This window comes from Poecilia reticulata, chromosome 10 (assembly GCF_904066995.2).
Source record: "Poecilia reticulata chromosome 10, P_reticulata-male-v2, whole genome shotgun sequence".
Taxonomy (NCBI): Eukaryota; Metazoa; Chordata; class Actinopteri; order Cyprinodontiformes; family Poeciliidae; genus Poecilia; species Poecilia reticulata.
Window position 1 is genome coordinate 24,458,713 of NC_088839.1, and position 27,880 is coordinate 24,486,592.

Genomic DNA, 27,880 nt, shown 5'->3' on the forward strand with positions numbered 1-27,880 from the left:
CTCCAGGCCGGCAGATTGGTATCTGAGCGCCGCACAGGTCTGAGGTTGTTAAAGTTTGACTAGCTCCAGTTGCTGCATGTGTTATTCATCCCGCTCCAGTGCGATCCTTTAAAACTAGTTTACAGCTCATGCGCCTGATGTACGTGCAGCCCTTGAGTTAAGACTTGCATGAGTGGTTTAATTTTATCACATCACAAGGAGAACCGTCGCAGGCCGACTTGCAATATGGAATTTGGGAAAGTGAGTGTGCACTCACCGAGAATGAGGATCGTATGCTACGTTTTTGAAATGAACTTTTTTTTTTTTATCATTACATTTTTACAGATACGGGGTTTTGTTTTCTTTTTTTTCCTTTACTGACGAATGAATAGATTTAGTATTTCTCTATTGTGCCATAAAAACTCCTCTGAAGCTGACCTATAATCCTATGTCCTCGAATTAATGCTTTCATTCTTAGTTTTTTTTTTCTTATGTGCCCATGTGCAATTTCCTTAGTTGCTATATAGTTGGCTCTTTTGTACTAGTGTTCTGCTTTTGTTTACTCAACTGGTTCAACAGAGGGAAAAAAAAGCCAGAAGTTACTTAAGCTCTCCAAGATACTTCAGAAAAAACATAATCCACCTAAACCCATCAATAAAAAGAGGACTGTAAAAGTGTTTGAAATAAAAAAAATATGCTAACACAACAAATCATAAAACTGCTTCCACCTTTAATATGACATTTAATCTGGAAAATTGTTCACAAAAATGAAGAAGCCTGTCAGTGGAAAGAATGTAAAAATTAAGAAAGGGTGCTGTAACATGGTTGCTTGGTTTTTCCTAATTAAACACAATAAGACTTATGTCAGAAAGCTTCAGCAGGGTAAATAAATATTATAAATGATATACTGATGAAGCAATGCATTCCATCACGGAACACAGCACTTTCTGAAAATACGAAAATAAGGAAAATAAATAAAGCTTTGATTTACTACTGTGGTAAAATAAACACAAGTTAATAAAGAAACATACATCAGTAATAATCCCTTTAATATATCTGTTTTAACCTGAACAATGAAGAAAATCTGAAAGTAAACTAGCTAACAGCTATAGGCCAACGAAAAAAGGCTAACGGTTAGCGGCTAGCGGTTAAGGCTAAAGATGAACTGCTAACGGTTACCGGCTAAAGGGTTAACGGCTAAAGCAGGGGTGCCCAGACTTTTTGAGAGCAAGATCTACTTTTTCTCTCACCAGCCGCCTGAAATCTACCTCAACTCTATTCACTTATTTATATGTGAATATGCATCAGTTATAGCAGAAATAATAAAGTGACAGAAAACCTAATGCAGTTCCTTCCTCAGTGAGATTCTGACACTGGGAGGTGGTTACTGGTTTCTCAGGCGGAAGCTGGTTGCAAACCTGACGCCAGCAGGTGTCAGTCAGTCATGGTGGATCTGAAATTTGGTTTGATGATCTCAGTATGAGAAACTACAGACTGATAGGAGGAATCAAAGAGCCCAGTAAAGGTAAAGGCAAATCTTCTTAAGTCGGGATATAATTAATTTAATTTCACATAATTATCGCGGTAGAATTTGTTAAAACTTTATGAAATATATTTGTCGTATTTGATGTTTGTTGTGACGTATACTCACAAAGAACGAGGTAATTAGTCCAAGTTTGTCGTTTATTGAATGTTCAGAAACTACAGCGGCTGTAATGAGCCACAGCAAAGGTAAAACAGGCCGAACGAACAGACGATCAACTCAAAACCACTCTCACCTTTTTACTTTGTCCCTTTGTCGTTTAGCACACCCGTTGCCGTGGCAACCGCCTGCGCCCGTGCCGAGCAGAGATTACTTTAAAAACACAACATTCAGTCTCTTACGATATCAGGTTTCCAGGCTTGATAATTATTTATCGATTATTAATAGGCCTCTCATGAACACAGCGGTGGTTGAGTAGCTCATTTTAAAGTCCTGCTCTGCTCGTCAGTCGGTCGCCTTTTTTTTCTGTTAATGGGACCGAAACGCACTGAATAGCGCAACACCTTGTTGAAACAATAATTACTGAGATTATTAATTTTAACACGTTTCGTTGATTTTTAAAAAAAATAATTATTCTTTTTTAATGAATCTACAAACGTTTAGGATATTGGTGAATATTTTTGATAAGCCCGTCAGAAGAGGAAGTGCTGGTCTCAGCGTCCTGGCGGCGTTCAGATTGTCATCTGCCGAGATCGACTCAAAACTCTCGCGATCGACGTATTGGGCACCCCTTGGCTAAAGGTTAACTGCTAACGGTTAGCGGCTAACGGCTAAAGGTTAACGGCTCAAGGCCAACGGTTCAAGGTTACATTTAATGCTAAATCACGATCACACTAAGTGTAAATCGGACATTTTCAAGGCTACAAACATACACCAGAAGCGAAACAACACAGTCAGAACGGAAACTTAACATTCACACATTAATATCACATGACTATTAACACTAGCATCGTCAGTGGCTGCGGCAACGGATCTGGAGGAGAAAGTGAAGACGCCCTCAAAATAAAGACCCACTTCAAAATAAAAGCATGGATATGAAAACATATAACTGCTTGAAGAATTATTAACACCAGGATTGCTTAGAAATGTATTATTAATATCCTGACTTGGTTAATCTGTACCTTACAAAGTTTTTCAAATCTGTCATAAAAGGACATTTCTTGTCCACAGTCCTCTTTAGGTGATCCCGCAGATTCTCCATCTTGTTTTCTTCTTAAACTCTGACTAAGCCTGTCCATGCTGCCACAAAATATCCGGACCAACAGGGGAAACTAATTCAGGTTTGTTTTAAGCAGCCCAAAAGTGGCAGGTGTGTAAATATCCTTACATAAGCGTCACTACAGGCACGGGGGGTAAGCAGGTTGCTAAAACTGTTTGGTTTGTTTGACACTGTGCACTGGGAAAGCAAAATACACCAGCTGAAACCAAATCTCCCCTTCCTTCTCCATGTTTTATTGTCTATGTCTCCTTCAGCATCCCTCATGTTAATTAATCTCTTCCCTCAGTCTACCTATTTTGCCTTCCCTGTTTCCAGCCGACCCTTTTCGAGTGTTAAGCCTTTGTTGTTGTGGTTAAACCTGAATTGTTTTATGACCTTCCCTCTTCCCTCTGTATGTTGGACTCTCCTTATTGGATCATTTTGGTGCAGGACCTCTCTCTCTTACACTAGTCACTTGTTTTGACCAAGATACAATACACAAGACAAGTGTCAGTCAGACAGGATGGAAAACGTTTTCTCCATCCTGTCTGACAGTTGGTGTTCTTCAGTGCACCTCAAGCAGGTAAAGCCTTATTCTTCCTCATTTAAATCATCCTGAAACCAAAAGAGGGCTGACAATCCTCTAGTTGTTTTGAGAAGATGCTCCCTGTGATAATCAATAAAACTTGTTAAAGCGTTCCTCCTTGAATTGTCATTTAAGGTCCAATTAGTTGTGGTTCCAAGGCTGAAGTTTATGGGTGAAGATGAAATTCAGTAATTGGAGACTGAATATTGAAAGGGAGTGGAAAGGTGGTTCAAGTCTCACTCTTTAAATGTTTACCTCTAACATATTTTCTTATTTTTTAGTTTAGGGGTGAAATTAACATAAAAATGATTTATCATGGTCTCCTTTTTCTACATAACAGCAGTCAGGTTCTTTATCAGGATTATGTACACTTTGGAGAACCACTGTTATTATTTTCTGCCCAATCATTGTGTTTTCCTGGACATCAGGATGCTGGTTAGCCACTGTAAGTATTATTATCCAGCTATAGTTTGTAATTTATTCAACAGAGGGCTACTTTTTCAGCCTGAAACGTTTTTACCACCTTTAGAAGGGGAGCAGGCCGGCAGGAGGGACATCTGCTTTGCCTTAATGGGTATCACAACTCCTACAGTTATTCCACTCCATCCCAAACTCTCCTCCCTTTTCAGCGCTCTCCCAAATTACAGCAGAGGAATGAAGCTTGGACTCTTTGCCGTGCATTGCGTTGGTATTTTCCTCAGCTAAGAGGATCGGAAAGTTTCCTCCTGTGGGCTTGCATCATGGAGGCTAGCAGTCAATCCAGCAGTCAGCAACTTCTGTGGAAGGATGTGAGTACATTTTTCTCATTTTCCATTTGTTTGACTGCAGCCGATTAATCAGCTGCAAGGAGAACTTTAAAGGATGTTTTATATGTATATTTTATTGAATCTTAGTTAATGAGCTTTGAAATATTAAAGCTCATTAAAGCAGTGGCAGGTGGCAGAAGAAGTTCTTTGAAAATTAGAAAAGGAGAAAATAGTGAAACCGGAGTGTAAGATTCAAGTTAAATATTTCAGTAGTCTGGGTTTTGGTGACTTTATATCTTTCAGAAATATCCCTTGAGTTTTTTTCCCCCAGAATTATACGTTGTCCTGGTAAATCCTGCAGGGTTTTTTACCTTCATCTCCACTCTTTTGTTGTTTAATCCCAACCATTTTAAGGTCTTTATGGTGTTCTTGCTATTTGAAATGAAAGCTCAAAGAGGATTTTTTTCCCCTCTTTCTTGCTGTGAACACAGCAACAGGTATCAGCACAATATTATATTATTCCTACATATAGGTCAATAAAAAAGTTAATTGCTTCATTGTGGCTATAAGATAAGGTCACCAATACTGCAAATACAAATGCAAGAATACGAAGGGTTATAAATAAGAAGTCACCTGTGGCCTGTTTTAGCTACCACAGGAATTTAAATGTGGAAGTGAGCGTGGCCTGGTGGGGTGAACCACAGCCTCAGCTCGTTGGCCATGTAGGCGAGCTGGTTTTTTCTGTTGTTTTCTTAAGAAAGTGCTCTTTCTTGGCTTGATAACAACAGGAGGGCTCTGGGCACTTTTCCTCCCAGAGCTCAGGAAGAATTGCCTGGCTGATTCTGAACTCCTAAACCTTTAAACACTAGTTGGCGGGCGCTGTGCACTCAGACTGCTCCATCCCTGTCTTTATTTCTGTCCGACCAACCGTCTGTCTTTCAATCCCACCTTTTTCCCTCTGAGCATTTGATATTCAAAGAGCAGCCAGCGAGAGGTTTGTCCTCCAGTTAAGTTTCCACTGCTTATGCAACCTGCCACATGACAGTGAATTTCATCCACTGCTTTTTATTTATTTTTATTTTTTTGCTCTTCCTCTTCGCTCACTGAGAAATTCAGAGTATGGAATTTCTGGCTCCCACCGTAGACATCTGTTTTTTATTATTCCCTCAGGATTAACTATACTTTGATGTGCCTCACATTTCTGGCTGCTGTCTTAAATATGTCCAATGAGGAATTGTCCAGGTTGGTTTCATCTAATGGAAAACCAGTAGTTTAACATTTTTAGGCTGCCCTCTATAATGTAATCTCTGTCCTTCACATATGGGAAATCGCCACTCCTCCTCTCATCTGAATTTTAAATTATGGATTACATAACCATTCATTTAGACATTTTCAGATTTTGTGACGTTACAGCCAAAAACCTTGATATATTTTATTGTTCATGTTGAGACATTTTTTATGTTTTGTACTTCTGTTTGAGTTTCTAAAAACAGCCCAAACGCTGAAAAAAAAAAAACACTTAGATGGTTTTTGGCAATATGTTAATATTTTTTGGTGTCTGGAAAATTAGCTGTTTCCAAAACCTTCTGAATGTAACGCTACAAATCAGCAGACACTGCCCCTCCCCTCGCAACCGCAGCAAAGCCCAGCTGTTACCTAGCAACCCCAATGAAGCTCAGCCTGTTACCTAGCAACGCAAGCAGAGCTACAGGATGTTTAATCAGCTGGTTTTACCCTAGTATGCGCTGTACAATGGCTGCTGGAAAAAAAGGTTGTGTTGTGTTCTTGACTTACTATCCAGAAACCTCTTGTTGGTTGTGCAGGAGTCTCTACTTCTGCTTTTCAAAGATGTATGTTTGTGTCTTTGATAATTGTGCATCTGTTTGCACCAGTTTTTACATGCGAGTGTAAATGCTGAGTGGGGCCAGCAGTGACTTATTTGGATTTAAAGTGACAAGAGGTTCTTAAACAGCTCATTCTGAAAGCATACATCTCTCATAGAGTCGAAAAGCGCTGTGTTCACCTTCCAGCCAGCCCAGATTGGCCCAGTCAAAGCCCAGACTTAAATCCTCTTGAAAACACGAGGCAAACATTGATGTTGAGAGATCAATGTTGGATCTGATCTGAGCTTAAATTCTTTTGCAATCTTTTTTGTTATTTTTATTTTTGTTTGCTGCAACATACTGCAAAGTACTTTAAAGAGGCATTTTCAGAGGAACAATGGTTCTTTTGCTTCAAACCCCAATAAAATATGTTCGTGGTGGTGAAGTGACAAACTGTGAGAAGCTAAAGCGGCATGAATTTTTAAAGCACTGCATTATACTAAAACATGACTATGTAAATGTGCTGGCCAATCTACAACATGCTTAACAACTGTAACAAGCTCAGCCACAATAAAAAACTAGAGCTGCTTTATCATCACTTTAAAAGACACAAAGATAAGCAACAGCAATTTTGCTAATTGAACTCAGCCCCCTTTTTTTTTTGCGTATCTTCTTTCCCGTTGTCCTCTGAGACCTTCAGATGGGGTCCACTGTGAATGAGAAGTTTTCATTTCCTTCCCGCTGGAGCTCCTCTGGAACAAAAGACTGTCTTTATTAATTTGTGTCCTTAAGCTTGGGGAATAGTTGGCAGCAGGCAGAGTTTTAATCCAAAAGGAAGTTTAATAAATGTAACCTTTCTTTGACATGTGTAGATTTGTATTTTTTTTTTTCCTTTGGTTCACTGTCTGAGCCATTGCATTTCTTTTTTTCTTTTTTTTCTTTTTTTGAGTGACCCACATGCAGAACCTACAAATGAAACGCAGAGGTGTCGGTGTAAAATAAGATCTTGCAATGTGTTTTCACAGACTGCAGTCGGAGTAATATTCTGGTTATTTCCAGGTCTCAGGTTTCAGCTGGAACAGCCTGGTGAGGGCAATGCTTCCACAAGTACACAAAAAGTTAATTTATTGTTGCTTTTGTCACAATAATAGGAAGTAAAAACAAAAAAAGGGATGAAGGTGCAGAAAGAGCCAGCTTTTCAATTCTGACACACAACTGGGTTAAAGGCAAGGCAGAAAATGACGAATAAGGAGCACAAGCATGATTAAAAAAAAGTGTTCAAAATCAAATGCAACACTAAATGGGAACAATAAGGCAAACCAGGGACGGTATTATTATCCCCATCAAGTCAGGAATTTTTATCTCAGTCACAATAGCTCTGCACAGGAAGGTAATGCAAGATTACAGCTGGAGAAAAACTCCACTTCAGATTAGACAGACTGTAAAGTATGCTAAGGACAGTCTGCGTCCTGGAGGCATGTCCTTCAGCCAGACGAGACAAAACCAGCCAGAGCTCTCTGGCCTTAGAGGCATTCCTGATGTTTAGAGAGTGAAGGGAGAGGGGCTACAACACATCGACCCCACAGTGAAATGTGACGCCTTCAAACACAGGACCTGCTTGCTTCAAGGTGCTGATTTACAGACAGGCTGGTTTTATTTACCGTATTTTTCGGACTATAAGCCAGTACTTTTTCCCACGCTTTGAACCATGTGGCTTGTAGCCCAGTAAAGCTTTTCTGCTGATCTTTCTTCAGCCACCAGGGGGCTCTTTAGCAGGAAGTGAATCATTGGATTGGCTTGTTTTCCAGACAGCCAAAAATGACCGGATGGTTTTTTTTAAGCGCTTGAGTTGTTTTTTAGGAGCAGTTGAGACCCAAATTGAAGTATAAAATAAAAATGTACAACATATGAGTTTTGAATAATAGTTCCCCTTTAAATACATGAATGTTTTGATTATTTAAAATTAGTTGAAACATTGTGATTGTGTAAACAACTTAAAAGCCGCTGCTGTTTGCAGGTGGAGGCAGAAAAACAGAGGAAGACCAGATTTCACAACTACCAGTGGGTGGCTCTGGTGCTGGCCGTGGTGTTTCTGGTTCTGGCCATCTGCATCTTCAGTCTGATGTATCTGTGGGGCCCCAGCTTGGGAAAGGTAAGACTGAGGAATATAACAGAGCCTTATTGCTGCTGGATCTGAGGTAAATGTGGTCTTCATGATGGATGAAAGACAGCCTGAGTTTCCACATCTGCAAATCATGCAGCTCTCATCAAAGACAATGAAATAAGTAAGAGAGGAAAGCGGATGGCCACACAAGCAACCAGGGGCGGTCTCTGCATGTTGTGCTCCTGCAGATTAAAAGATGTGTGGGCTTCGGGTAACAGCTGCGCTTTCCTCCTCGTGTTTTGGCTGTCGGATCTGTAATTTTTGTGAGTTCTTGGCTCAGACCACAAACCACTTTTAACTTCTTCAGAATGTTGGACTGATGCATTTATCTACTTTCTGCTTGGACTGTAAACATCTTTTCACAATGGAGGATCCTGGTAACTAAAAGCTGGCCCTAATTGCTGTTGAACAAAGTGGCCACAGAAGGACTGGAGCCTCTTGGCAATGTAATTGGGATAAACTCTTGTCCAGGCAATTCATCTTGTGAAATCCAATTCAATCGTGCTTGATGGAGAAAATTTTTCGCTCTCCTCCTTTCTCCCCAGACTTTTCCCAAGAGGCCAAAAGAGCTAATTTATCCAAGTTGGAAGGAGGATACATCAATAATCTCACATCCAGGAATTGGATGCTGTGTAGGTTCTGAGCTGGGTTAGAAAGAGAAATGATTAAACTGATATGATGGCTGAAAACGAAACAGACATTTTAGAGCTGAATTTATAAGGCTGCTTTGTGTGCACAGTAAATGTCAAGAGATGAGAAGAAGGGCGTGTGGTGTCCTTGATGTTGTTTGTTTTAATGCCAATATCATTGTTATGGCTAATAAACATTAAATCACAACAGCCTCCGCCGCCTTATTCGTCTGTTAGGCAAAAGATTCAGCTGCATAGAGCGCCTCCTCAGCTCAGGTTAGCAAAGGGTCACATGCACTTCCTGTAAGGACGGCGCTGTCCGCGCGCCCTCCTTTCAACACAGATATGAATCACCTTTGAGCCATCTCCTTTGTCCTTGTTAAATATTTCATGCCGGAGGCAGAGCAGTCATTATTTCCACTTTAATAAGCTGTGATCATTCTCACGTGGCTCAAAATGTGTTGATGGCAGAGGTTGCCCGGGCGATGAATATCAAACCTGCAGACCCTGGGTTTTGCTTTAATGGGGCCTTGAGGGGGAGGCTTATTGTCTGGTCACTGCATCAGAGAGTAAGATGGATCCACTCAGAAAAATAATGAAAAAAATTACCTGTATGTCAGATCGAAACTTCGTGAAACATGGGAAAACTGAGGTACAGTGCTATGAAACCAGATTTCTTTGGCTTTTTTTTTTGGTCACACTTGAATTCAAAACAAATTTTAACATGAAAGATAACCTTAGTAAATTAAAAATATGTAGTTTTTTATGTGATGATTTCAGTAAATAAGGAATAAAGCTATCCAAACTCACATTAAAAAACTTTATAATAACTGGTGAAAATGTCACCAATTTTATTTTGAGCAGTTTTTGTTTTCTCCATTCGCTGTGGTAATATGCGGCTCAAAAACATTTGATTTGTTTCTACATCTCCTACTCTTTAAGTCAAATAAATTTATCCAGTTTTAGATTTTGAACCTAAATGTGTGCGTTTGTGAAAGATAAACTTATATTAGTGAGCTGTGTTAACTTTTTATTAATTTCGTCAAACCTTAAAAGGGTTGAAAAAACTAGAGTTTTTAGGTTAGCACTTTAAAAAACTGAAAGAAGAAAAAGACATGAGTGGGAACTATTTCCCAGAATGCTTAGCGGCATGTTTTTTATGGAAGTGTGTTACGTTGATCTGACTCTTGTGTTTTATTAAAGCAAATGTTTATTTTAATGTCCTGTTCAGACAAAATATTTTTGAGCTGAATTCATTGTGATGTTTAATAAAATTTATTATCAGATTAGAAATTTTGTTCATTGAATTTGAAGCAAGAATTTAAATTATTGTAAAGTAAAATAAGTAGTTATTTTAATTTGATAGTGCGAGTAAAATAATAGAGAAATGTGACTCTTTCACCAGGCGAGATCATTTTTTCTTGCATATTGTTAAATAATTATTTGGTTTAAGACGCAGCATTAATTTAAAACACAATTCAAGATTAAAAAACTTAAAAAAAAACAATGTTTAGACAATTTGTCCTGTTGTTAAATCAACTTCATGAACTTTAATAACTTTCATTAACTTTCTGAGTTAAAACCAAAAAGATTTTCTTGTCTTAAAATGCATTTCCAAGGAAGCAGGTGGACTGTCATTTTCAAGTTAAACCACCTTCAAATGTTTTAGAGTGTGTTGGGTCCTAAAACATTAGAAATGTTTTTGATACCCTTTCCAGGCTGATAGGTTTCTCATCTGTTCTTGAATGTACATTTATACGTTGCATAACATGTTGGTTTCTGACATATTGTTGCCTACAAGTCCAATAAGTAATCAGGCAACGTTTGGCTTGTCAAACTAATTTAAAAAATATAGTTAGTCAAATTTAACAGAGTTGGGGGATTTAGTTTGTCACCTTGGTGTGGAAACCATAATCTAAACACTCCTTTTAGTCTTCCTATGGGTTAGCTTTGTCTGCCGAAACTTGTTTAATGATCTAAAACATTTTGGCATGACAGAAAACAAACATTTTTCAGAGCATTTTATATGTTGAACGTAACACAGCCTTCCTGAAGGTTAGCAGATGGATTGCTACAGCTGATTGATGGTTTGCTTGCTCATTTTTGGCAGCTAGCACCTATACAGCATTTATTGATTCAGCAGCTAATCCTGAGCTGCATCTTTACATGTAAGGAATTAGGCCAGTGTGTCATTCAAAGCTTCTTGGAGGAGGTGTGTGTTTTAAACCAGAAAGACGCTGATAACCTGAACTTAACGTAAATAAAGAGCTTATTTATATCGGCGTTCTCAATCATGTGTAGAGATGTAGACATGCTGTTTGTTGCCATGGCTCCCAGAGGTAGTTTCTTTTTTTATGCTTCATCTCTTTGCTGCTAGGAAACAAACTGAAATTAGGATGAGTTTAGGTGTTCACATTATAAAGATCAGATATATAAAATAGCGAATGCTCCAAGTCGCTGAACGTCCACTGAGGATTCCCTTAAAACATTTTGACTCTCATCACAAAACAATAGCTGTGGTAATATGAGATTAAACCAAGTCTGAAAGATGACTAAAAATGATGATTAAAAATAACAAATAGGGCTTGATTCTGTATCATTTTTTAGCAAAATGAAGTAAATATTTTACCTTCAGTCTATTTATTCCTTTTCCCTTTGGGATTAACAAAGTATTTTTAAATTTCAGTTGTTATGAAAATGCTATATGTATCTTAAAAATAACCTAACAGAAAATTTACTTCACACTATAGCCACATCTGATCTCTTGAAATCGGGTCTCTGTCTCTTTAAGAACCTCAATGATTTCTCAAACATACACGGATCTTTAAAAACAACACTCCAGGTAAAACTAGAATAAAGGCGATTTAGCGTGTTGATATTATTAATAATAGACCCGACATTGATGAATATTTCTGTGTCAGTATCTGGGATTATCAGTCGGCGTCACGTTGCGTCAGCAGCCGCTCTACTGCGCATGTCGTCATCAGAACGCAGGTAAGAAAACATTATTCCGCTTAAACTATTTACAATCAGGCTGTAAGGTCATTTCCTACTCACAGTCAGCGCAAACCACCTCTATACACGGCGCAACTGCCGCACGAAGCTTTGCAGCATCTCCAGCAGCTATCAGAGGTTTTATTTTAGCACATAATCTCTGTGCCTCACCAGGCTTCCCCTTCAACCCGCCGCATTTTTTATTTCTGAAGACTTAGTTTATTTAATTTCCCCTCTAACTGTGACCAAACTGGGAGGAAATTATTTAATTTTATGTGTTCTTTACACGCTAAATCTGAATTCTCTTTTTTTTTTTTTTTTTAAACCGTAATCAAATTGCTTTAATATAGTTAGTAATATCCGACGTTTCGGACATTTTCTCTCATCATTTATCGATTCACCTACATTTAATGATCATAGGTCATTAAGACGCATCTCATTCACTGATTTTTTTTTGACCACATTTGGTAGAATGATTTATTTTATCTCGCTGCGATGAACAGTTGTAGCACGCTGACTGACAACATGCTAGCTAACGTTAAAACAGCCAGATTAATGCGGGTAACCATGACAACCAGTGGCCTCTCCGGCTCTTTCTGCAGTCAAGCGGCGCTGTGTTAGCAAACACAGTCCCCCTATAATAGTTACATCAACATATAGCTGTCTGCCTTACTGAGGAATGTCATCATTAAACAAAAACACAGATTCCAACGTTTTGCCGTAGCAATGTAAAGTCTCACTTTAGAACAAACTAACCACAGTTGCATGCAGACTTGCGTTCAGCTCATGTTTTGTGGTTTCAGTGCCCACATAAAAGCTTTTCTCCTGTGTTATTGTACAGTAACGGAGAGTTTAAGTCTCTCCTGAAAGACATGATGCGTCCTGGACAGGTCACCAGTGCATCGCAGAGAAACGATGACACCTGCAGTGAGCTTATCAAGAGGAAGCCATCAGATTGAACCTTTTTTTGTGCAAAGCAACACACACAGCAGCTGTAATATCATCCCGTCTGAGCAATCTGCCAAGAAAAAGCACATGGATTCCTTTAGGAACAGATCAAAACTGAGCTGAAAGAAGAGAAAATATGAAAAAGAAAATAGAATGTAATTCCTGTTATCAAAGTCTTGGTAAAGAATGTTGTTAAAAAAGTGCAATGCAGCAGCCAAGAAATGAGAAAATCTATCTTTTCTCGCAATAAAATCCTACACAGATGGACAGTTTTGTGAACAAAATCAGTACAAATGTTCTCAAATTTAGAATAGAAATTAAAAAATGTTAACCTCATACACAGGTTTGGGAAAAACTTCAATGCTTTATTCTGCTAATATTTGGATTCTTGACTGTTGTTTTTAAATTGAGAACAAATTAAACACAAGTAGTTTAGTAACAACAATATAAAGGAAACTGGTTGCTCCAGATTTCACGTATTTAGGGGTATCAAAGTAAAGAGGTTTGAATGCAAATGCACACCAAACCTTTCAAATTTGTAAATAAAAACAAGAAAACTATACAAGTTTTTTTTCTTGCACTTTACAATTAAGGGCTTATTTCTAAAACGTGTCAAACTTAAAGTCCGTGGGCCAAATCCGGCCCGCCATAGCTTTTTATGTGGCTCTCTATTCTAGACTAAACACTAAGTGTGTTTTAATATTATGTTATCAGTCAAATCTATGCAGTTCTTATCAGTTTACTGCCAAATTCTATCAATCAGTTTCTCCAGTTTCTTGAGAATTATTGTGGAAATTCACACCAAATTATCAAATTCTCACACTTTTTATTGCGCTGATATTTGGGAATTTATTGCAGATTTTTCTCAAAAATTGTCAAACTCTTTTACTTGTACTAAACATCTGCCTCAGCCTTAACTGATGCACAATTATAATCCATAATCTATACAAAAAGTAATAAAAAGTTGCATTCACCATCAAAAATAAGCGCAAATATTTCCAAATTAGTTCCGCAAACACAAAATCCTGGAGGAAAAAGAAAGAAAAGATGTTCAGTAATTTTATTTAAGTTTAAAAATTCATTTATATCAGTTTGTGAACAGGTTTTATCAATACATACTGCCCCTTAAAGAGCATTTATGATCTTGATTTGGCCCAAAGCAAAAATGAGTTTGACACAGCTGGTCTAAAGTTTAATAACGTCAAATTGAAAGCAGCTTAAAGACTTTTCCAGTGCGCTATGTTTACAGTGTAATGTGTGCTCTGAGTTGGAAGTCAGTGATGCAGATTTAAGATGACAAATCTGAGAATTTGCAGGTGCGGTGAAGACAAACAGGCGAAGCTGTTTTGAGTACCGATGGAGATTGTTTCACCAAAAACGGCAATCACAAAATTTGTTCTCCACTTCAGAAATTACTTCCCAACTCCAGAGATGCAGCTCGCAATCACATCTGCACTTTCTTTTACGCTCATTTAATAGTTTAATTTACATAAACTTGTTAAGCTGCTGAGTCTCAGAGATGTACACGGACTACACCCTGCAACATATACCAAATATTACACAGGGATTTGACCGTATCGCAGCAATTAGACTGATCCCATCTACTGCCGCGTACGCTCTGCTGCATCCAGTTCGCCAAAGCATCGTGACCTCGCCCACCCAGCTTTGTATAAATAACCACAGAAAGGTAATTTGCTCTGTGCATTGTCTTTCAATATGGCACGATAACCGCCTGGGAACTCCTTTTAATTACCTGCAAACATATGCTGTTGCAGAGGCCTGAGGATGAAAGTTTGTTGTCATTTTCTCCCCCTGCATGGACGTGTGTGAGAGAGATGGAGGGAAAGACGAGTCGGGCGTCTTTTTTTTTTAAAAACGAGGAAACAGTTCAGCGTCTAGATTAGATTCTCTGCGTCGTCTTTTGGCTCACAGTAAAACTGTGTTTGCCGTGCGCTCATTATTGTTGTGGGCCTCGAGTCTCACTGGGGGATTCTTCCTGCTTGTAAATTAATCCTCTTTTATTACCAGTTCACATCAGCAAGTCTGTGAAAATGAAATCTGACGGCTGAAACCAACAGAGAGTAGAATAGATATGCACTGTAAAAAGAAATTAGCTGAACCACCTCAATTGAATTGCTTCAATTGGTACCAAGTAGTTCAGTTGAGTTTATCCAACTTAATTTATTACGTTTTTTTTTACTGAATTCACTGAGTGTGTATGAAATGACCAATTTATGTCAGTCTTACTCAAATCATTTAGTTTGCTTCAAATAAAGAAGTGTACAGGATCTCTGAAAAACTGTAATGTTAAGACATTTAAAGTAATTTAAATTCTAGATCACGATCAGCATCAGTAAACAACAGTTTTCCATTTCTGAATTATTTTTATAAAAGTGGAACATTCATAAATTAGGTGGCTTTTTTTATTAGAGCCAAAAGAAGGAAAAAGTATACAACACACATCTCACGATGCACACATACAAATCAATACACTGAATACAATACTGACGAAACATTGTGCAAATAGAAAAATTACAAAATTACAATCCAGCAGGTTCAGCCCCTTTTTTTCAACAGAAAAGAAAAATAGACAATATAACTAAAAAAACAAAAAACAAACCCAAACTCCCCCTTCCCATCTCAGCTCAGAGTCAACCCCATTTAAAATAAAATCAATAAATAAATAAATCATTCATCAGGTATGACAACCCACATTTATAACCAAAACAAAATTCACAGACAGGCACCTTCAGTTGGGCAAAACGTCCAAGTTTGAAAAAAGAAAAGAAAACATTTTGTCATTTTGGTAAAACTTCTTTGCAGCCCCTCAAAGGGTGAATTTGATTTCCTCAAGCTTAAAAAAACATCATGTCTTTAACCCAGAGGGGTATTGAGGGACATTTACCAGACTTCCAGTGCAACTGTAAAGTACGTCTAGCCAGTAAAGATGTAAAAGCAACAATGTCCATTTGTGCAGAACTTGGCACTAAAGTGGGGCTGAGGATACCAAACATGGCAACAAGTGGACAAGGTTGCAAATTTACTTTCAGAACAGAAGATGTAATTAATTAGACCAGAAATGATATAATTTGGGTCAAAGAAAGAACATGTGGCCAAGATTACATGGGGAGCCTTTGCATTTATCACGTATATCCACAACATCCGGGTAAATCTGAGAAGGCCTAGATTTAGAGAAATGAATCCTGTGTACAGCTTTAAATTGGATCAAACTAAGACGAGCAGAAGATGAGGAAGATCGAATCAGTGGCGTCATCCCAAAGATCTTCGCTCAGCTGGATTCCCAACATGTGGTCCCATGCAGCTCTAATTTTTTAGGTGGCTTTTAAAACAAATTTGTTTCACATTATTTCTGGTTAAAGGAGATAATTTAAAAATATATAAAAACTTCATGGCATTTTGAACACACCCACACACACACACACACGCACACACACACACACACACACACACACACACACACACACACACACACACACTACCAGGAAAAAATGCTATTAAAACTGTCAACACAGTGGTGATAAATGCAGCTCCCAGCCCCCAAATTTTACGTTTTCTAAATATATTATCACATCACATTTCATACACTCGGCTCTATTTTTAATTCATGAACCACTTTCGGTGAGATTATCTCCGGGCCAGCAGTCGTGCGCAGAGTAATTGTGAACCTGTGGATCTTGTAAACCGGTTTTCCTGGGGAACCTTGAATAGATCGCAGGTGCTGTTGCTCCTCTGTCTGGCAGAACTGCCTGAGAAATTCATGAATGTCAAACTGGAGGAAAGTGCTCCATTATTCAAGTTGAAATTGCATTACTCACCTTGATGCCTTCCCCTCTGCGGTCCCAAGGTAGCTGCAGAGTTGCATCTCCTGATGGCCTCTTAAAGGCCTCACTGTCAGCAGCGGCTGCTTTAATGAACACGGCTGCTCCTGCTGCTTTTCTGCCGGTCGCAGGTGTGCGGCTTCCCAAGGCCGGCTCTGCCTCTGTTTATTTATTGCTGGGAGCGTGTGTACACCCGGCAGCCCCCTCAGTGTCCAGATGTCAACAGCAGAGGAAGACACAAGATCTGATCATGATATGATTCTATCTTCCTGCCATGTCACTAGTTTCACTAGTTTTTTTTTTGTTTTGTTTTCGCTCTTCTGCGAGAGTAAAACGAAATAATCCGACCGGATTTTGTGGTGTCGGTTTCGAGTGAGGATATTAGGCCTTATCTGAACAGCGGGACCTAGTGGGAGGCTTGGCCCTCAGTCTGTAATCTTTTCTGAATTTACTTGTCAGGCTCATTCATTCATTAGCAAGCCGATGTCCGCCGGTGTTTCTCCCTGGCTGTTAAATTAGGCCACAACAGGCTCCCTCCTCAGATGATGCATTACGCCTTTGACTCGGAGGTGGGAAGAATCGCAGTCTGTGAAAAACAGGAGAGAGTTGTTCTAGAATATCAGGGGTGTCAAACTCACTTTTGTTTTAAGGCCAAATCAAGATCATGAAGGCTCTTAAAGGGCCGGCGGGGCCAGAATGTGCTGATAAAACAGGTTAATAAACTGTTAAAATATCAATGAATTCTTAAAATTAAATCGTATTACTGAACATCTTTTCAGTCCCTCCAGGATTTTGTGTTTGTGGGACTAATTTGGAAATATTTGCACTTGTTTATGACGGTAAATGTGACATTTTATTACTCGCTGTATAGATAATTTATTCTTTATTTTAATTGTAAGTAGTTCTTTAAATGTCCTGTGAGATGATATATTTACCCATTTATCCATAAGAACTGTAACTTTCAATATCCAGCAAGTCATTTTCGCAATTTACTGTCTATTAAACGAGTGATGAATGCGTCCTGAACGTTAGGTCACATTTGAATCGGATACGTATCGGATATGAGTCACATTCGAAAAGAATCCGACCTGTGCTGTTCGGACTGTCATGAAAAGATCAGATACAGGTCGCATTATGTCCAAAAAATCGGAATTGGGTCAGGCTGCAGTGTGAATGCAGCCTTAGTGTTCAGTTGAGAATCTAGAGGGCCACATAAAAAGCTACAGCGGGCTGGATTTGGCCCACGGGCCTCAATTTGAGCGAGGTGCCTGAGGTTGAGAGGCACATTTCCTTCAAAAAGTGCCAGGACACTTTGCATTTCAGCACAAACGTTATTTTCAGACCCTGAAATGATACAAATGTGGTGGAAATCCGCCTCCTAATTGCCAGAGCTTCATCTTGCCAATCCACCAGCAGCTCATATGCGCCGTGTTTTATGTGCGGTGTGGTGGGTAAACAGACATGAACGCGCGCCTTTCCCTGTCCAGATTCTGTCTCCCTCCTCCCCATCTCACCACTGCGACTGCCAAGAAGACTCTCTGCTCCGTTGTACAATTTACACTGTGATTGAGCTTTCACATCCACTTTTGTTCCCCCAGTAAGTCGGTGCCGCTCACAGCCTAAACATGCATTCACAGCCACAAGCAGCAGACTGCAGATATTGTTTGTCTGTCCTTCATCAACATATTCAGGAGCAAAGATCAGCAGCTTTTATGCTGTGTGAATTTTGATGTTATGTTACTGCATTCAGTGATCAATTATGATTTAATCTTTCAGTCATTCCCGGAAACCTTAACATGCTTTAGTGTATTTGGTAAATAAAGGTAATTTTATTTATGCAGCACATTTTCAGCAACAAGGCAGTTCAAAGTGTTTTACATTAATTAGAAGGAAATACAAACAAAACAACAAACTAAAAGAAAGACAAAAACATGGGGAACAAATATATAAAACTACATATTTGTCCCCCATGTTTAATAAGAATAAATATCCCATAACATATAAACTGTTAGGGGTTTCTCTGGATCTTAAGTTTGTTCTGGATTAGAGAAGTAAATGTTGGTTCCAGTTGTTCTGGGTTCAGTATAAAGCTAAATGTTGGTTCTCCATGTTTGATTATTGTTCTGGGCTGTTAACTAACAGGAGCTTCTGTAAGTCTTACTCTGATGTTAAAAGATAAAAGCTAAATGTTGGTCAAAAGTAACAAGTACTCCACAATTTATGAAAGTAATAAACTAAAAAGTATAAAGCTAAATTTGTTTCCATTTAAACCAGTGGTGTCGGTGCTTTTTTGCCAAAATCATTAAGTTGAAAGAACTTTGGGTTGCAAGAAGAATTTTAGAACAAACCTTTTGTGTCTTTTTTAAAAGTTTATCTGCTCAATAATAAACTAAAATGAATTTTTAAGTGACTGTAGATCAGCGATTGTGTCATAAACACACCCAGTTTCTAACGTTTTGTTTTCTTTTGTGGGCTGAATGTTTTGCATTTGTGTAAAAGCTGGTTGATGTTGACGATTCTGAACCGTCGTCTATAAATGGGAATCTGTTTTTTTAAGGTATCATTTGTCTGTAAAAATCTCGCTCTTATCAATGAAAACGTGTCCATCTGCATCACCCAGTCCTGCTCGCATTGAGGACAAGGGGCCACATAAAGGCCCTCAGAGGGCCAGAAATGGCCCCCGGGCCACACTTTGGACACCCCTGATTTAAACGCTTGTGTTGGCTTTTTGTAACTCAGTCCCTTGTTACTAGTGAACTTAATTTCCCCATTTCTAGAAACAATTCTCCACCACGCTGACAGACACTAAACTGCACCTGAGTTGCTGAAATTAGTTGTTTTTTTTCCGTACATTTTGATTCATGTGAGTATTCTTGGAAAAATGTGAATCAACCCAGTTCCTTGAATGAAAAGCAGCCCACACGTGGATTATATCTGGATGCTTCACTGCTGGAATAACACAGAACTTTTTGTGCTCACCTTTTCTTCCCCGACAATTTATTTTCCAGATGTCCCATAGAAACGGGAAAAGGATTCAGCTGAGAAAATAACTTTGCACCGGTCTCCTATTGTCCACCCTAATGGTTCCTGTAGGATTTCAGCCCGTTTTTCATGCTTTTCCTGCAGAGACGGGTCTCTTTGTTGCATCTCGTGGTTTAGATTCACTCAGAACCGTCTGGGGCGAATGCCGAGTCAGCAGCAACTCCTCAGGATCGAAGGAGAACAGAAACCTTTTCTTTCCAGATCAAGATAATCGAAGTAATCTTCCATGACAGTTTAAGACGGGGGGTCAAACTCAGGGCCTGTGGACCAAATCTGGCACGCCGTATCTTTTTATGTGGTCCTCTAAGCACGTACATCAATAATGCCACGTTAGAGGAGATTTAAAAAATGTCTCTTTTAGTACTGGAAAATTAAAATGTGCTTTCATTCTTTATAATCTTCTGGAAAAATCATTAAATACTTCTTTGACCTCCTTGTTAAACTGCACATATTGTAGATATTATCATTATGATCGCTTGAATTTCAAGCACATCTGGCTTCAGAGCGAATTTTGTCTTGATTTCATATTTTGCTTGTGTAAAAAATATTTACCTTCTTATTTCTACAGTTTTGGTATTTTTTCTACAGTTTTGGTATTTTTTCTACAGTTTTGGTATTTTTGCTATTGTTACCAAATGAGCTGGGAAAATGCAGAATATGAAAACAATCCAAACCAAACAAATGACTCCGTTAAACTAAAATTAGGTCCCTATCTGTATCCATATCTATAAAAGAAATGTTAGCCATTTGCAGAATTATTTTGAATCTGGATGAGCTGGAAAGAGTGGAAAATTGAGATAGCGTTTTGCCTCTAATGAAAAAATGTTATTTATCCAGGATTAAAACTGAAGAAATCCACAGAACTGCACAGAAGTTTCCTGCTGTTAGCATGGGTGCATTTAATGTTGGAAAGTTAAAGCAAAAAAACCAAAATTACATGTAAAGTACAAGTTGGGCATATCTTTGACAGTGAAGAAATGCAAAACTGGTGAAGCTCATTAAGCAAACATGTCAGTCAAACCCAGAAGATGAAGAAGCCAGTCCCTCTCTCAAGTTAACTGTCAGCACATTGTCAGTGTGCCCCGTCTTTTATGGCTAAACAACTCTGACAGTTTGGGTAAAGTTTAATATGAATTTTTTATATGAACTGCAGAACGCACTGAGAAAAAAAACTCTTTGAATTAAAAAAAAAACACCATCTAAATCTGGCTAATTTTCTCTGTTTTCATGATTGAAATGATCCATGTTTGATTTCTCCACTTAAAATGTAACATCAGTTTTGAGGCATTAATCCTCTGGTGCGTTTTTGATTTATTTGTGTTTTATCCCGACTGGCTGGTTACTTATCCAGCAATCATCACTACAAGTATGACGGATGACGGCGACGGCTCGGCTGCTGCGTCTCATTTGGCCAGAAAACGCACCTCGCTCTGTCAGCTGACGGCGATAACGCTTGTCAGGCTTCATTTCCTGGTGGCAGCAGCGCCGACCCGCTGACCTGCAGCAGCAGCCGCAACACGAACAGATGAAACCGGAGGTGACTAATAAATGCTAACCACCGTCTGAGCAGGAGGACAGTTTTTACGACTGCACATTACGAGGGCCACTGATAGAAAGAAAAATGGGTGAATTTCCACCAGAGGATCGCAGAAATTTTCTAGAAAAACTTGGATGTTTCTCAGTTTGAAAAGCGGAAAATTTGTAAGAAAAAATTCAGAAATTTTGAGATTGATTTCAGGAATTTTCTTGAAAAAAACTGGACATTTCTGAGTTTGAAATGTTAAAAATCTTTGACTTTTAAAATTTGGAAAATTTTCAAAAATTGGAAATTTTCAACTAATTTTTTTTTTATTTTTTAGAAAATTTATTAGATTAATCTCAAAATTTCACGGTATTTGCTTACAGATTTTCTACTTCTCAAACTCAGAAATATTGTTTTTTTCAATAAAATTTCTGAGGCAAATTTTTCTGTATTTTTTTAAATTTAATTTTATTCCTTTTTTCTCTCTACAGTGGCTGTAATTCGCCTGTTTTTGATCTTTCTCCCTCTGCACTGCGAGTCCAGACACGCTGCCGTCTCCACCGGGGGTCCAAGGCCCCTTAAAGAACAGAGTGTCCTCTGGTCTTTTGTCTCTTGCTGAGATAATATGGGGCTCATTAGCTGTGTGGCAGGAACAAATAATAGCCTGGGTGAAATGTTGCAGGGTTTAATTAACAACATCGCCGTTGTACACTAAATATTAATATCAAACTTTTCCCTGCTGTGAAGCAGATTCTCATGCTGTCGATCAACAGAAGGGTTCGGCATCCAAACACACAAGGGTCAAATCGTCAACTCCTCTTAATTGAATTGCTCTGCAAAAAATGTTAATGGGATTTTAAGAGAATTTGTTAGTTCAAAACATTTTGTGTGAAGCTCAGTGTTTGGAGTCCTTGGTTTCCGGATCCACCTGCAACCAGCATTCATTAATAACAGTCCGGTCTGCCGTTAAGACCTGCAGGGACAGAGCAGGTGAATTCAAACGTCACTGATCGGCTTCTCTAGGAATTTGATGTTTTTTCTCTTAAATTATGTCAATGTTGTCTTAAAAATATTACTGTGGTATTATTAAAACGAGAATAAACGCTTAAAAGTTGAAGTTTCAATACAGTTGAACATCGTTTTTCTTGTTTTTTGGACCCAAAAGGTGAACAACTAAAATAAATGCAGAAGATGGCATAGATGACTTACTGCTCCAACCATGTAACCATGTATTATTCCAGCCATGTAACAACTTTAAAAAAAGAGAACAAACACAGATGCGTCAGACATGTTGCTTTCATTTCATCTCCAGAAAGCCGCTTCGTTTCCCAGTCTGAGTTTTGTGTTTTCAAACTTTTCCAAACTGACTCTTAATCAGCCTCAGCTGCTGACGTGAAATGTGAAACACGGATCTTCTAATCAAAGGACGGCGCCACAGCCGCCTCATTACACAAATACAATAAATCTGTTTGTGAATAATTACACGTCAGCTCTAATCTCTGCAAAAACAATCCAATCAGGATCAAAGTGAATGGTCTTGACTTTCCGATACCTAACCGGATCTGGATGCAGAAGCTGGTTAATGGTGCAAACATTGGCTACTGGTTGGCCCACACAAACTGGGATCCTGTCAATAAGTTTCAAACTAGATGGTTTTTGTTTGTTTAAAAGTTTCTAAAACTAGCTGGGTTAATTTTTTTTAACACATGCTCGGAACAAAATGTTTTTTTTTAGGATTGGTGGATATTAGACATAAGAATTTATTTATTTTTTCGCTTACCTTAAAATATAAACTACCAAAAAAAGTGAAGGATTTTTGAGAGAACACAAGAAATCTTTACTAAATAAATAAATATGTGTAGCAAATTAAATTTTACTCTGGTTTCTCTGAAAGTAAACGATATCCTAACAAAATTTTAGCATTTCGTTCAGAGAGCCTGGACCAGTCTACAGTCAAGACAAAAGATGTTTATATTTTATTGATTCTGTTGAGCAGTGCATTGTAAATAGATTTCTTCAATTAAATCAAGATAAAAAACTAACATAGTTATAAAATAATGGCCTCCAGCCTCTAAAACTTTCTCCTTTTAGGCTGAAATTTGGTGAAATCGTTGGTCTTTTTTAAATAGTCCTATTGAAAAAACATCCTTTAATTATGCTTTTTAGAAATTTCTCTTGATTTTATGCATTGTTGTTTTTTGTGAAACACTTGGTGGGTTTATATTTTTAAAGGTGCCACATAAATAAAGCTTTCTTTCTTACTCATACCACTTGCAGATTTAGATTTACTGTAACCATTTGCTGTGCCAGCGGGTTTCTTCTGACTGGGAGTCATATTAAGGTTCTGGAGCAGTCTGTCCGGTCAGAGTCCCGGCGTGAATCTGAATGAGGATCCGTGGAGGAAGCTAAAAATTAATGTGATGGGGAAAAAGCTTTCCAACCTCAGAGAACTGAGGCTCATCATTAAGATTAATAGTAAAACAATGGAAGCATCTTCCATCCTGGATTGCTTGGTTTCTGTAAAATAGTCATTAAAAAACAGCCACGCCATAATCTTACAGCCACTTCCTGTCGTCGTCTTCTTCACGGTTTGCGCCGGTGGCAACGTCTGATTCCTGATCAGGTCATTTGTGAGTCGAAAAAATTGTTTCCATTACATTTTTCATTTCAGTATTCCCAGAAAGTGCATAAATGTTTTTACTGAAATGCATGCTATTGCAATAACTTAAGCAAATTTATTTTCAAAATGTCAAATTGAAATTTTATGGTCAATGGAAATGGAGCAATAGACAAACAATTTGGTTGAATTGAAATAATTCAGATCTACTTCTACTATTTGTATCAATATATTTGGAGTTAATTAAACAGAAGGCTGCACAGTGGCGCATTTGGTAGAGCTGTTGCCTTGCAGCAAGAAGGTTCTGGGTTCGATTCCCGGCCTGGGGTCTTTCTGCATGGAGTTTGCATGTTCTCCCTGTGCATGCGTGGGTTTTCTCCGGGTACTCCGGTTTCCTCCCACAGTCCAAAAATATGACTGTCAGGTTAATTGGCCTCTCTAAAATTGTCCCTAGGTGTGAGAGTGTGTGTGCATGGTTGTGTGTCCTGTGTGTCTCTGTGTTGCCCTGCGACAGACTGGCGACCTGTCCAGGGTGTACCCTGCCTCTCGCCCGGAACGTTAGCTGGAGATGGGCACCAGCAGCCCTCCCGACCCCACTGAGGGACAAGGGTGAAAGAAAATGGATGGATGGAAAAATGGATAATTAAACAGAACTGAATGAAGGTTTCTGATCAATTTAGATGACAATGCAGGTTCACTGGCAGCTTGCAGCAACAAGTGTGGGAGGGGCAGAATCACTCTTTGACTGAAGAAAACTCTTGTGCATGGCAAGTGATTAACAGAAATGTAAACCGTAGAAACACCATGTTGAAAACATTTGGTATAAAACTGTTCATTCAAGGACAAATAAATCACATTGGCTGATTCCCTTCAAGCAAAACAAGCTTTTTACTCCCAACTGGTTTGAAAAAATATGCAAAATATTATTGATCTGCTCCTACAAAGAGCTTAATCTGCATTTTGTTTCCAAATATATATAAATATATATTTTACAGAAAACTGAACGAATTGATGATACTCCTTGGTATTTTCATTTTCTGTGTTTTTCATGTTGGGAGATGATGTTAAGCTGTAAAATTGCAGAAGCACACCATGGGGAGTGCAATGTGTTGTTTTCCTTCTGCGGGTCTTTAAAGCAGGTCTTCTCAGTGTTATCAGGACGAGGGGCAGGCCGGCTCTGACATGCTAACACATACAGGGACCATGGCAACAGACCCAGAGCTTCTCATCAGTCCCAAAGCGACACCCCAGTGTCTCTGCCTGGAATTATCACTTCCCCTTTTATTGTGTCTTCAATGCCGAGCCATGGAGTAAACAATGTTTGAACAATTACAGGCCTGAATATCTCCCAGTTTAAAACCAGTTCTGAGGCATCTTCCATGTTACTGGGTTTGCTGGCCTGTTTTTGTGCACTAAGGCGTGTGGATTCTGGCTAAACCAGCCGTGCCGTGATCCTAAAAGACCAGTACAGCGGTGGCGACTACACCGTCTTTGATCATCCTAAGCAAAACTGTTGTCATTATTTGTGGCAGAAACCTTCATTGCTTTCCTTGCACTGCTTTGATGGCCCAAATTAAATGCACAACCATTGAAAAGCGAGCCTACTATCCATCAGCTTGTAAAATTGCCATTGACTTTCTGTGTGCCACCACCTTATTACTGAATAAACAGAGAGCATTTTTGTCCTTCTGAATGGCAACATATTCAACCTTCACTTTTCTTAATAAAACGCTACTTTCGACTTTTTCTTTAAGGGCTTAAGTGGCTTAAAACTTTCTGGGTGCTGTTAATGTTGTTCATCTGGCCAAATTACTGCCTGGCGTCTAAATGATCCAAATTGCCTTACAGGTCTCACAAGCTGTTTCTTAAATGCCACTTAGCTGCTGGATTCCAGAGTCTGCTCTTGTCGATTTATTAGGAGGTAGAATTGCTGAAAACCAGCAGAGCGACAAGGGGACACGTCCACTGTAGAGGTCAGTCCCCCGGTGACTGTCAGCCTTACGGATAAAAGGCACACAGCCGCTGCCCGCTATCTTTTGTTGGCTGCAGATTTTCTGAGATATGCATCTGAATACATCTCCGAGGCATGCCTTTGATGAATATTTCATAAACCAGAACAGCGCTTTTATTAGAGGAGATTGGTCATATTCAAGTAACGTGTTCACCCTAAACAATAAGCTACAGGATTCATTCAAGGCTCCTGACAAGAAGGAGATTGTTCCTCAGTTCGGCACTGTGGTTACTTGGCAGGGAGAGCTATGAAGGGAGAACGCAACAGCCAGCAGTGATGGAGACTAAAAAAGAAACAGCACAGCTTGGTCATAACCCAGGCCGCTGTGATGTTGAGTTTCAGTTCATTTTAAACTATTTTTCTGTAGCTTCGCTGCAAAAACACGCAAAGCTACAGTTTCTAGGACCAGTTTCTACTTGGTCCTAGAAACTGGACCAAGTATTTTTGGTCCAGTTTCTAGTGTAAATATTTCAGTACGCAAAACTAACTCATAAGTAACTTTTCAACAAATATAGCAGCTGATTAATATTGATGAAAAAGTACTAGTTCAACTAACACATTATTTCACTGATAAGAAATTTGACCTTTGTTAAAAAAAATATTTAATTTAAAAAAGTTCCTATTTCTTGCTGAAAAGCTACTTTTAAGTTAGTTTTCTCATGTCAAGTGTATTATTTGCACTAGAAACTAGAAAGAAAAAATACTTGCTAAGATTTTGTCTATTTGCAGTGTTTGAACTATTTCAGTATATATAATACAAACGTTTTAACGAACTTTCGTACATTTAGTAGAAATTAAATGTGATAAACTGACACAGGCGAGTCCATCTCCAGTTCTAGACACGCAACATACGTTAGAAGTAAAGTGTTAGTGTAATCTGATTACTTTTGTCAGGTATGAGAGCAAACAAAAACCAGTAGCCTACTGTTACGATTTTGCCTGATTTTGTTTGTGAGCGTCTCACGACAATCACTTATGAACGTGCGTCGTCATGGTAACAGGCAGGAGCGTAGATCCACAACAGACAAAATGGCGTCTGGGAGAGTGCCGCGGGACACTTCAGCGTTTTAATACTCGATTGAACCGACATTTCAGTCAGGCCAACAAACATTAGTGTTCCCAGTTCGCTCAGCCTGGAGAGGAAAACTTACAACCAGCGAAAAACTCTACTTTAAATCTGAGCTAGCGCCCAGCTAGCAGGCCGCAGAATTTACTGGAAACCCCCAACAGACTTCACCGATGAGGCCAACACACCGGGCAAACCTCCCGCAGCTCCTCTCCCGCTCAACAGGTGAAAATAATTTTTTAAAAACCTAATTATTACTCTGCTCTGCACTCCATCAACTGCTAACATATATAAATGTTAATATTTGGGAGTACATTCAGGAGAGACTGATTTAAATAGTTTTGTGTAATAGCTGTATTTTATATCCATTCGAATGAAGTGCAAACCCAAAAATAATTTTATTTTACATGGTGGAATAGGAAGAAATACAGCTGAACAGAAGAGAGACTTGATTTTCTTAAAATGTATAGTGGAGTATGTAGAGAATAGATTTAAATATTCAACAAAATTATTCAAATCAAAATTTGTTGCGTTTCCTTACTTTTTGAAGCAATGTGAATGAAGTTAAAAGGGCAAAACATTTGTTGTTTGATTCAATTTTATGCAAAAGAAAATGCAGAAAGACTAGAATTAGGCTGGAAGGAATCAATTTATATCGTATTCCAGTTGTGCGTTGTTTTTTAGATATAATAACTAAAGAATCCAATTGTTGAAAATAAGTAATCAGTAAATTTCCATCTTACTTTGTTTGGGAAGGAATCAGGAATTAGTAACTAATTTCTATTTCCAAGTAACTTGGTTTTGTAGAGTTTGTGACACAGTAACTCAGTCTGCTTGCACAGAAGTAACTGTAATCTGATTACAATATTTGGAGAAGCAGTCCATAGTAACTTCAGGGGATCTCAGACTTTATTTAGGAGTATCGGAAGAATTTAGCATTTGAATAAAAATGCATCACACCTTTTTTAGATTTTTATTTGTAAATAATATTTTTACTTTCACTTTACAACAGCTGCACTCCTTTGAGTGGTTCCATTTTGCAAGGCTCTTCATCTCACATCGGCTTCAGAAATTTAGAAAAAGTGTGATAATTTGACTAAAGTCCATCTTTAGAAACTTTGTAAAATTAGGAAGGCTGCACCGTCTCAGTGCAAAAATCAAAACAAAAGCAAG

The 27,880-nt window shown here is 38.6% G+C and overlaps 1 protein-coding gene across 5 annotated transcripts in view; it reads left to right on the forward strand.

Annotated features, from left to right (window-relative positions):
• The first annotated feature begins 1,379 nt into the window (after positions 1 to 1,379).
• tnmd (tenomodulin) overlaps positions 1,380 to 27,880 on the forward strand; it is a 152,947-nt gene continuing 126,446 nt past the window's right edge. For 2 of the 5 annotated variants that reach the window (XM_081611721.1, XM_081611720.1), the window contains exons 1-3: positions 1,394 to 1,504; positions 3,936 to 4,094; positions 7,893 to 8,027. In XM_081611721.1, the coding sequence (XP_081467847.1) occupies positions 4,047 to 4,094; positions 7,893 to 8,027 (183 nt within the window). In that variant the 5' untranslated portion in view covers positions 1,394 to 1,504; positions 3,936 to 4,046. Of the gene's footprint in view, positions 1,505 to 2,692; positions 2,803 to 3,935; positions 4,095 to 7,892; positions 8,028 to 27,880 lie in introns of all 5 variants that reach the window. The other 3 variants (XM_008420604.3, XM_081611719.1, XM_008420605.3) reach the window with 3 other exon arrangements.